At 20.5% G+C, this 12,187-nt stretch overlaps 2 protein-coding genes across 2 annotated transcripts; both read left to right on the forward strand.

The window, feature by feature from the left end:
- The first annotated feature begins 746 nt into the window (after positions 1–746).
- Positions 747–6,775, forward strand: LOC726642 (DNA repair protein RAD50). Its single transcript, XM_026442793.1, has 17 exons — positions 747–1,116; positions 1,255–1,401; positions 1,485–1,926; positions 2,059–2,213; positions 2,307–2,505; positions 2,612–2,835; positions 2,903–3,268; positions 3,344–3,464; positions 3,537–3,915; positions 4,031–4,236; positions 4,355–4,692; positions 4,844–5,263; positions 5,485–5,610; positions 5,678–5,953; positions 6,030–6,163; positions 6,251–6,382; positions 6,469–6,775. The coding sequence occupies exons 1-17, from the start codon at positions 886–888 to the stop codon at positions 6,704–6,706; spliced, it is 4,134 nt and encodes a 1,377-aa protein (XP_026298578.1). The 5' UTR covers positions 747–885; the 3' UTR covers positions 6,707–6,775.
- A 210-nt stretch (positions 6,776–6,985) lies between these two features.
- LOC724873 (ras-related protein Rab-7a) lies at positions 6,986–10,059 on the forward strand. Its single transcript, XM_001120025.5, has 5 exons — positions 6,986–7,142; positions 8,105–8,290; positions 8,386–8,604; positions 8,738–8,875; positions 8,973–10,059. Exons 2-5 carry the CDS (start codon positions 8,111–8,113, stop codon positions 9,057–9,059), a joined length of 624 nt encoding a protein of 207 aa, XP_001120025.2. The 5' UTR covers positions 6,986–7,142; positions 8,105–8,110; the 3' UTR covers positions 9,060–10,059.
- The last annotated feature ends 2,128 nt before the right edge of the window (positions 10,060–12,187 follow it).

A 12,187-nucleotide genomic window follows, 5' to 3' on the forward strand; every position in this document is an offset into this window, starting at 1 on the left:
ATGATTTAACAAATTAATCATTTTATATAATGATATCCAATATTTATTTTCTTCTAATTTAATAAAAACCAATTTAAAAAATAATTTAAGCACGAAATTTTTGATTTTATCAAAATGTGCTAATATATATGCCATAAAATAAAGATTACAGAAGAGAATTATAAGTTATTTGTATATAATTTAAAAAAAAAATTAAATAAAAATGAAATAAATGACTAGTAAGTTTATATATACATATATATATAAATTTACTAGTCATTTATTTAATTTTTATTTAATTTTATATATATATATACATTTATTAAAAACAATTTATTAAAAATTTATTTATTACAAAAAAATTCAATATTTCAATATAAACTTTGACTTAATTAAATATATATAAATAATAATAATTTGTATAATTTTGTATATGTAATAATTAAACATATCTAAATAGTCACTACTTGCATACAATGGTTCTATTTATTGAATGAATTATAAATATAAATATGATGTTAAATACGTTTAAAAAACATTAATTTTATATAAGAATAATTTTTATATCAATAAATTCTTAAACTTAAAAAATTAACATTTTTATTCATAAAAATTATTAGAAGATACAAAAAAAATTAACATTTTTTGATGCTTAAAATAAAATTTAAAGTTTAATTTTTTATATATTTCTCAAATAAAGATCTATAGAATTTTGCGTAATTTTAAGTTCTCTATAAATTTTTAAAAAAATTCAAATCTAAGTTGGCGAAACTGACATCCTAATACTATTTCAACATTTAAAGTTATAGTTACGATAGTTATAATATTTTAAGTTGTCGATGATTATAGTGCTTAATGATATTAATATTTCATAAAACACATATTTTTAATTTAATTTCTTGAAAGATGTCACGAATAAGAAGACTTTCTATTCGTGGTATTCGTAATTTTGGTGACGAGAAAGAAGAAGCTTTGATTAAATTTTCTCGTCCTTTAACACTTATTCTTGGTCCAAATGGTACTGGAAAAACAACAATTATTGAAGCTCTCAAATTCGCTACTTGTGGTGAATTTCCACCTGGTTCAGATCGCGGAAAATCATTTATACATGATCCGACTTTATCAACAACTTCATCAGTATGATAAATCTTTTATTATTACATTTTTATTATTATATTTTTATTTTTAATTAAATTAAAAATTAAAATTTTTTTTAAATAATTCTTTTTAAAAAATATATTTCTTGATATTCAATTAATTTTTTGTTTTAAATAGGTTCGAGGTGTTATAAGAGCTGAAATAATTGATGTAGTAGGTAATACATATACAATATGTAGAACAATAGAAAGTACAAAAGCTAATGTGACAAGATTTAAAACTCTTGATAGTGCTTTAAGTAGAATAAATAAAGATACTAAAGAGGTATATTTTAAAAAATAGAAAATAAATATATACTTGTATATAATTTATATATAAATTTTTATATTTATAATTTCTTTATATAGGTCATATCAATAACTAATCGATGTACTAATGTTGATACAGAACTTACATTAGCAATGGGAGTTTCTAAACCTATTTTAGATTATGTAATTTTCTGTCATCAAGAAGATCTTAGCTGGCCCTTTCAAGATGGTAAAAAATTAAAAGAAAGATTTGATGAAATCTTTGATAGTGCTAAGTTTAATAAAGCTCTTGAAAGCATTATGAAGTTAATTAAAGATTTGAAACAAAGAGTCAATATATTGAAAGAACAAAAACAAAATTATCAACTTATTGTTAATGAAGTAATAGACAAAGAAACAAAACTTGAAGATAATAAAAAACGGTTGGAAAATTCTAAAATTAAAATTGAAGAATTTAATAAAGAATTAGAACCTGTGATTCAGAAAATTAAAAAATTAGAAAAAATGGATGTTGAATATAAAGATCTACAAAGTGAACAAAGTAATATTTTATTATTATTATTATTATTATTTATTATTAATTAATAAAGTAAATTAATAAATTAATAATTAATACATTTACACATTATACATTAATACATTTATATATTATATATATATGATTTTTATTTAGAGAGGAAAAAAGCAGAATATGATATGTTTAAACAACAATTGGATAATTTAAAAGAAGATTTGCAGAATATATTTGAAGGTACTACAGAAAAATTATTAAAAGAAATAGAATCATATGATGAAAAATTAATTGGAAAAATTAATGAAATTGATGAGGTATATATATTATGATATTTATTATTAAATATAATTAAACTAAAAAAATATTGAATATTATATTTTCCTTATATTATATTATATTTTCCTTAGTTTAAAAAGAAATTAAGAGATATTGCTGAAAAAGAGTCTACAATATCAAATAAATTAGCCAATGAAAGAGTAACTAATGGTTCTTTGAGACAACAAATTAAAGATCATGAGAAAAAAGTTATTCTTCGCAATCAAATATTAAATGAATCATTATCTTCCTGGAATCTTAATATTGTTGATTCAAATGTATCAGAATTAGGTGTGAATTTAAAAAAAAATAAAAATATAACTTATATTTATTACATTTACTTATATTTAAATTCATATATAAATATAAATTTCATATAACATTTAAAATTTTTTAGAAGTAATAGCTTTTACTAAAAGATTACAAGAAAAAATGAGGGAACTAGAGCATAAATTAGAAGAAAATAAAATAAAAAGAGAAGAAGAAGAAAAAGAATTGCAAAAAGTAGTTGATGCTTTGCGTGATAAATATTTAAAATTAGACACAGAGAAAAATCTTAAGGAAAATGAAATAATTGAAACAAGGAAAGAAATTGATAAAATGAAATTGGATATTATGCAGGTTGTATATTTTTTTGTTAAAATATTTTATTTATATTTTAAATTTATTCAAAATGTTTTATTTTTAGCTTAGTGCAGAATCAAATAAGTTGAATTTTATTGAATCAAAATTACAAAAAGTACAAATAAGAATTCAACAATTAAATGATTCAATAAATGTGGATACTATGAAGAAAGAAATTGATGACAAGATTAAAATTCGAAATGAAATGGACATACTTTTAAATACAATTGATGAAGAAATAACTTTATTATTGAAACAAAGTTCATTACAAACTGAATTAGAATTAAATAAATCTACATTGGTTATTAAAGAAAAAGAAATAGAAAAATTGAAAAACAAACATGAAGAAAAAATAATTTCTTTACTTGATATCAAAGATCTATCTCAAATCAAATTAAAAAATAATTTTGATATTGTTCAAAAAGAATTGGTATTTAAAAACAGATATAATCATAATAAAAATGCATATTTATTTTATTAATTTTTTTAATTTTATTAATTTTAGATAAATGAAATAGAATCTATAAATCAAAAAATTCGAACAGAAGAACATCAAATAGCTACATTAGAAACAACGATATCACATATTGAACATGAACTTCAAAACAAGAAGAAAGAAATAAATTGTGAGTTTAATAATTAAAAATTTATTATTTATATTAAAATATTATTACTAACAATAAATTATATTTTTTTAGTGAATAAAGAAAAAATTTCATTAATTTGTTCTTATAAAAATTTTGATGAAGTATTATTATTACAATCAAAGAAAGTAAAAGATCTTCAAGATAAAAGAGGAATGTTTGCTCATCAAAGTGCAGCTTACAAAGAATATATGAAACAATTAAGAAACACAAATCCTTGTTGTCCTTTATGTCACAGAGGTTTTGATAAAATTGAAACTATTACAACCTTATTAAAAGAAATGGAAACTGAAATAGAAAATCATCCAAATCGTTTAAAAGAATGTGAAAAAGAATTGATAATACAACAAGAAAAATATGATAAAATGCTACAATTAAAACCTGTTGTTGAAAGAATAATACAATTAGAAGAAATAGAATTAGAAAAATTAATGTAAATTTATTATTTGTTATATATATATATATATATATATATATATATATATATAATTATATATATATATATATATATATATATATAAATATTTATATATTATAAAATTTTTTAGGAGTAATTTAGAAAAGTTCAAGAATAAATTGAATGAATCTCGAACAATTGCAATAGAATTAAAAACAAAAAAATCTAATCCTGAAAAAAAATTAGTAATGTGTAAAGATATTATAAGTGATGTTATGTTATGGGATACTTACATCGATGATATTTTTAAACTAAAACAAATAATTGATAATTTTCATATTCGTATGACTGCTGCAGGTATTTTATATTGAATTAATTTTATTGATCTTTTTAGCATTATTTATTATTTATTGATTATTTATTTATTATCTATTATTCATTTTTTAGAATATAAATATTTTATTTATATATGTAGGTATTAAAACAAAACGTAGTCTTCAAGAAGCTCAAACTGAAAGAGAAGAATTGAAAATATCTTTAAAAAAGATTCGTGAGAATATTGAAAGATTACAATTTGAAATAAATATGTATAATGAAAAATTACATAATAATCAACAGGAACAGAATACATTACACAAAGAGCAGTTAAAAATACAATCAGATATGCAAAAATTGAAAGAGTTGAAAGATAATCAAGAAATTTTATATTTGAAAGAAATTTCTCTTGGAAAATCAATTGATACATTAAGAGAAAAAATAACTTTATCAGAAACTGAATTAAATTCTGGATTTGATAAATTGGAAAAAAAAAAAGTAATTTTCATGTAATAAAATTCATAAATAAAAATTCTTATATTTGAAATGATTTTTTTATGAAAATATTAAATATTAAATTTTTATTAAAAATATTAAATTAATTTATAAAAATATTAAATTTATAAAAAATATATTTTTTTTATTTTAGAAAGATAATTGGGAAAAACAAGAAACTGATAGAAAATTAATAACAGAAGGAAGTAGACGTTTATCTGATTTACAGAAAATGCAGGATGATGTTGATAGTTTTATATATCGTAAAATTCCCGAATCTTTAGAATGTTCTGAATCAAAAATAAAAAGTTATGAAAAATTACTTAATGAATTATTTTGTAAAAAAAATGATATAGAAACAACAATTAATAAATTAAAAGAAGAAATGACTCGTCAAGAAGTACGAAAAAGAGAATTGTCAGATAATGTTAAACTTCGCGAAATTCAGGAAATTATTAACAATTTACAAGAACAATATTCAAATATAAAAGAAAAATTAAATACTATAAATTATTCTGAAATATTTGATGAATGGCAAAATTTGCAAAGTCGAGAGCAAACTATACTTCGACAGGTATAATATTTTATTATATTACAGAAATAATAATCATTCATATTCATGTAATTAATATTTATATTTATATTTATTGCATTTTAATTATTTATAAATTTTCTAAAAAATTAATTATTTTAAATTAATATAATAATAAATAATAATTATATTAATATAATATAATAATATAATGATTAATTAATAATATAAATTTAATTAATAAATATCCTAAATATTTTTAGAAAAATATCATCAAAGGTAATCAAGAAGAATTAGAAAGAACAGTACAACAATATGTTCAAGAATTGAAAAAAGATATATATAAACAAGCTCATAAAAATTACAAAAGCAAATGTATCGAGTTAACGGTAGCATAACAATTTTTTTATTTTACTACTATTAACAAAAATTTTTAATAATTTTTTTTTGAATTAGGTTGTAGAAGAATCTATATTAAATTTAAAGGAATATAGCAAAGTATTGGATACAGCTATGATACAATATCATGAAGAACGTATGGCCACAGTTAATAGAATCATAAAACAATTATGGAAGCTTGTATATACTGGAACAGATACAACTTCTATAGAAATTCGTACAGATGCAACTGAAGGAATAGGTGGTACAAAAAGAACATATAATTATAAATTAATTCAAATGAAACATGGTCATGAAATAGATATGAAAGGTCGTTGTAGCGCTGGTCAAAAAGTAATTTTAATTTATACTAATATTATTATCAAACCAATAAACTTTATTATTTATATATATTATCATTTATACATAGGTTTTGGCATCAATAATTATAAGACTTGCTTTAGCAGAAACATTTTGTAAAGATTGCGGAATTCTCGCACTGGATGAACCAACGACAAATTTGGATCAAGAAAATGCTGATAGTCTAGCAAATACATTGGCTACGTATGTTCAGCAATTTTTTATTTAAATTATATTTAGATTTTTGTCATCTAATCTGAAATTTTAATGAAAATTATTTTTATATTAAAGGGTTGTTAAATTACGATCACAACATCAGAAAAATTTTCAATTGATTGTAATTAGTCATGATGAAAAATTTTTATTCAAATTAGCTGAATTAAGCAGTAATAAAGGCTTTTATCAACTTTATCGTAAACAAACGTATGTCTATAATAAATACACGTGTACATGTGCACGTATATGTATATATTTTTTTATTTAATTTAAAAAAATTTGTATATTTTTAGTGGTTATTCAACAGTTAAATATTGTTTAGTAGAGAATCAATATCATGTTGCATCAAATGATATAAAAGAAGAATCTGATGAAGAAGTCAATGAACATTCTTTACGAGATAAATTACAATACGAAATAAGTTTAGGAGGGAAAATACATAAGGAACAAATTTATAACAAAAAAAGAAACATTGAAGATGACGATTTTACTGAAAACAGAATGTCAAAAAGAAGATATGTCTTTCAATAAATCTTCTAATAATAATTATATTTATTATATATTTGTAATTAAAAATAAAATTAAAGTTTATTTTATAAATATAATATTATAATTTTAATGAAACATTCGATCTATTAATATTAAATTTGCATTCGATTCTTTATTGTATTCTTTTTGATATATTAATTTGATAATAATTTAATTAATTTAAGATAGTAAGATAATATTTAAAAATATTAAAAATAAGATAATATTTTTAAAAATTGGCGCTTTTTTAATTAAATATAAATATATCGAGTATTGAATCGATTTTGACAGTCGAAATGTGATCATACTCGGTCGATAAAAGAAGCAAAGAACAGGTGACGACATCGTTGTCATACTCGTGATTTCATAACACGCCATTTTCTTTGTGTGAAGTACTGGTCAAGAGGAATTTCACTTACTATTTTCTATCTATTTCAAGGTAATGCAATTTATAATTAATATTTTATTATTTTGTTGATTATTGTTCACATCTTTAAATGAACGTCATGTATATTTTGTAGAGCCCTTATTTAATCCTAATTTTAAATCTCATTCGATCGTGAGATCGCATGTTGACAGGTTTTTAAGCATCGCAATTATATGAATTTTGTATCTATTAGATCGCATATATTATTATTTTATCATTTTCTTTTTATATTGATGCAATGTATTGTATTTTTATTATAATATCATTTAAATATTGTGAACATTAACCGCCAAAACATGTATTTAGAACATCTTCTATAATAATTTTTTTCGAGTAATATACATACGTCATTACAAGAGGAATACTTTTCCCATTCACATTCAATGATTCATTAAAAATCGGATTGCTATTCTGTGTTTATATTATTTTATAATAAAATTTCATATTCTTAATGTTGCATAATAATACGATATTTAAAATCAAGAAATCACTTTCCAATAGTATAACCAATTATTAATTCTAATTTTAAAAGGTATTATGAGATTTTCTTCAATATAAATTTCAACTAATTAAAATTGATATTTATTCATTTAAAAAGAATTAAAAATATTTTAATTAAATTATAATGATTAACTTTACATACCTATTTCATTATTTATATTTCATTCTTATCTAAATTGTATACATACTTTATATAATATATATATATATATATATATATATATATATATATATATATATATACATTTAATTAAAGATTTTGATATTCTAAGAGAGATTTATATATATATATATGTATATATATTTTTTTTTAATATATTATTTTTATAGAAATGATTTTATATAAAATTTTTTAATATTATGATTAATTTTTCTAATTGATTATATTTCTAAATAGAATTTTAATATCAGTTCATATTTTTTAATTCAATATATTAACAAAATTTATAGCAGACATATTTTTTTGTTTTTAGTTTACAATGGCTTCTCATAAGAAAATATTGCTTAAAGTTATTATTCTTGGGGATTCTGGAGTTGGTAAAACTTCTCTTATGAATCAGTATGTAAGCAAAAAATTTAGCAATCAATATAAAGCTACTATAGGTGCAGATTTTCTTACCAAAGAAGTAATGGTAGATGATAGGATAGTTACTATGCAGGTAAATATCTATTAAATAATATTTATGTAATATTATATAATATTTATATATGTTATATATATTTTTTTTATTCTTTATCTTCTATTTTTAAATAGATTTGGGATACAGCTGGTCAAGAAAGGTTTCAATCTTTAGGTGTTGCTTTCTACAGAGGTGCTGATTGTTGTGTACTTGTATTTGATGTTTCTGCACCAAGTAGCTTTAAATCTTTAGACTCTTGGAGAGATGAATTTTTGATTCAAGCTTCTCCTCGAGATCCAGATAATTTTCCATTTGTAGTACTCGGAAATAAAGTTGATTTGGAAACCAAAGTAGTAAGAATATTTTGAATATAATTTTGTTATATATTTTTTAATTTTTTTTTTTTTTTTTTTTTTTTTACTTAAAAATGTCTACTTGCTTTAGTTAAGTTTTAACTAGTTTATTGTTTTAATAAATATTTTTCAGATTCATGGTAAGAAAGCACAACAATGGTGTCAATCTAAAAATAATATTCCATATTTTGAAACTAGTGCTAAAGAAGCCATTAATGTTGAACAAGCTTTCCAAACGATAGCAAAGAATGCTTTAGCTCAAGAAAGCGAAGTAAATCATATTTTTTTATATTATTTATTTTATATATTTAAATAACATATTATTATATATTAATAACATTATGTAATAAATAATACTATTATTTTAGGTGGAATTATATAATGAATTCCCAGATCAAATTAAATTGACAAATGATCAACGAAACAATGGCAAAGGTGATTCTTGTGCCTGCTAGGTCTTTGAGCAATGGAAATTTTGGATAAGCACATAGATGCACAGGTCAGATCGTACATTCGCGTACCTGCGCATTTTAAAAAATACTATATCGAGCTTGATGTTGGAAGTCTTAAGTATGCACCTTGGTTTTCTTTATTCAATTTTTCATATTTTTAAAGCATATTTATAGTATTGAAGAACTTTTTTATTGAAATTATGTGGAATATCGTGGAAAAATATATATGTATATATAAGGAAGTTTATAAGCAATGCATTTTAAACAATAAAATTAAAAAAATTTTGTACCAAGGAGCATTCATTGGCTTCATTACATGAAAGACTATATTGTATTTTATATCGTATGTTTGTGTTGATATTTCATTCATCCAACAATATGTTCAACACATTATTTCTAAAAATTGTAATGCTCTCTTATTAGGTATAGCGAACAGTATGAGCTGCCCTTTTAAATTGCATCTTTACAGCTCATTGTTGATGTTCTTCATTGTGGAATGATACTATGATGTTTATGAATCATATAGGCATAATTTATATCGGGAGGAAAATTTATGGGTTGGGAACACACTTAGCATAACAATTAGATCATCATAAATTTGCTCATGATTCATTGAATACAATCACATTTATTGAAAAGTTCTAAAAATATTTGTGAATATATTCATTTGATTATCTCTAAAGTCTAATTTTTATTATCAAATAAAATGAAAATTTTATTATTATTCAACATAATATTATTTATAATTTCAAATACATATATAAATAATTTTATAAAATAATGGATTTTTATTGAAATATTGTAATTATTTAATTACCTCTGAATTTCTTTAATAATCTAAACCTTGCTAATTGTTATGTTGACTAAGATATTTTTATCTTCTAAAAATAATTCATATTTTTTGCGTAAATTTAAATAATGTTGAGTTTGTTTAATAAAATTAATGTGTATTTCCTGATATTTCACGATCGTCTCAATCTCAAAAGGCTAGTGCGTTTTCAAAGAAAAAAATTCCCTTCTTAAAAAATCTCAATAACTATATAATTTATCATTTAATATTCTCAATCCACCTATAATATTTACATACTAATATTTTCATGTATATTTAAATTCCTCCCTGAAGTGAAAGTTTGGATACCGCGATGCAATAATTTTTAATTTTTTATTGTATCCTTTAAAAATGATTTAGATATATTCATGAACTTTATCAAATATTATTTAAAAAGACAAAAATTTTGTTTAAAAATTAAACATATCATGCAATATACAAAAAATACTTGATGATTTATCTCTAAAAGTTATAAATTTTTATTTTTTCTATTTTAATATTATAAAATATATTTATAAGAGATTAAATCCATTGAAAAGAATTATATAAAAATCAAAAAGCAATTTTATTGATATATATAAATAATTCTCTTCTTTTAAAAAATAAATTTTTGCAATGAAAAAATATTTTTTGTACAATAATTATATTCTGAAATGATAGATTTATCTAAAAAAAAATCATTATAAAAAAAAATATTTATAAAAGTGATATTATTTATTATGTAAAAAAAATATGCGTCGCGGCTAACGATCACTTCTATATCTTAAAATAATTATTATTTTAGAAATAAGCCACTATCCTAAAAAATGTAGAGCAAAAAAAAAAAGATTATGTGAGCTGAATTCATACATACCTATAAGATTTCTTATGAAAAAAATTTAATACGTGAAATATTTGCGTACATCTATTATGACGATATAAATGCGTGTCATCATATATGTACGCATATTCACGTAATATATATGTATATAAATGATGATGGTCATAACGATTACAATTATAATTATTAATATAATTTTATCGAAATATGTTAACGAAAATTATAAATATTATCATTATTGCTGCTGCTGCTGCTATAAATTACTACTATTGCTATTCTTAGTTTTAAGTGAAAAATAAGAAAATAAGAAGAAATACATTTATTGTAACAAAATCATCAGCTGGTCGAATTAATTCGCTGATATATCTGTGCCACGGATAATCATCGTGTGACCTGAAACAAAATATAAGACTATCATTATCCTTATTATGACTTGATGTCTATGTTGTTATTATGGAGATGAATGTCTGTTGAAATAGATAGTAAATTTAGTAATCCCTGTATGAAGTAGCACATAAGATTAAAATATAATTCAATATAACTAATAACAATACAACTAATTTAATAATTGAAAAATATTGGGAAAAATGGCTTTTTTCAAGTCAAAGGTTAATCTGTAATACAGTGTAGTTTTATTCGAGAATTTCAACATATTATGTTTCAACCGATGTAAATTAAATATTTACCCTTGTACGATTGTAAAAAAAATATTCGTTTTTATATAATGCAATTTTATCTTTCCTTTGAACCAACTATTTAATTAAGTGAAGTCTACAAAATATACATATGATGCACTTATGTGTACATATAGGAATATACATAATGAATGTTAAACCAAGGATATATCTATGAGTAGATTATAAAATGCGTATAGAATATTTTATATTAATGTATAATATTACACGGCCTTTGTTAAGTTTTAAACAAATTTTTACAATTAATGTCAAATATATACAACATACATATGCCTTTATAGAGAATAAATTACATTCATTTACAGATAAAATATAATATGAAATAATTATGTTTTTTGTAAAAATTAAAACGTAATTTCATTCTTGTTATAACGAATTGTGTTGTGTGGTTCTATATGAAATTATAAATTTGAAAACTTATAGAATATATGAAAGGAAATTCAATAATGAATTCAATATGAATACATTAATAAAAAAATTATGTAATTATATTAAAACATCTTTTAATAAGTACAAATTTAAATAATTAAATCTAAATTTGTGCAATAAATTAAAATACAATATACAACATTTTATTCGATAAAAAAATATTAGAATTAAAAATTAACTTGCAACAAAATGCAAAATTTTTAATCAATGTTTTAATATATTAAAATTATTCTATTTTTTAAATATTTCAAGGATAAAATATTTTTTTTTAATTTAAAAAATCTGATTTATTTTATTGATATTTTTTAACATTGAACATATATATATATATATATATATATATATATATAGTAACTTG

This window comes from Apis mellifera, linkage group LG9 (genome assembly GCF_003254395.2).
Source record: "Apis mellifera strain DH4 linkage group LG9, Amel_HAv3.1, whole genome shotgun sequence".
In the NCBI taxonomy this organism is placed as follows: Eukaryota; Metazoa; Arthropoda; class Insecta; order Hymenoptera; family Apidae; genus Apis; species Apis mellifera.

Bases quoted from the DNA above. Each gene is read 5' to 3' on its own strand.
- LOC726642 (XM_026442793.1), top strand. From the start codon at position 886: ATGTCACGAATAAGAAGACTTTCTATTCGTGGTATTCGTAATTTTGGT. The intron at 2,836-2,902 runs GTTGTATATTTT...TTTTATTTTTAG, and splicing joins TGAAATTGGATATTATGCAG to CTTAGTGCAGAATCAAATAA. The intron at 3,916-4,030 runs GTAAATTTATTA...AAAATTTTTTAG, and splicing joins ATAGAATTAGAAAAATTAAT to GAGTAATTTAGAAAAGTTCA.
- LOC724873 (XM_001120025.5), top strand. From the start codon at position 8,111: ATGGCTTCTCATAAGAAAATATTGCTTAAAGTTATTATTCTTGGGGAT. The intron at 8,291-8,385 runs GTAAATATCTAT...ATTTTTAAATAG, and splicing joins ATAGGATAGTTACTATGCAG to ATTTGGGATACAGCTGGTCA. The intron at 8,876-8,972 runs GTAAATCATATT...CTATTATTTTAG, and splicing joins CTTTAGCTCAAGAAAGCGAA to GTGGAATTATATAATGAATT.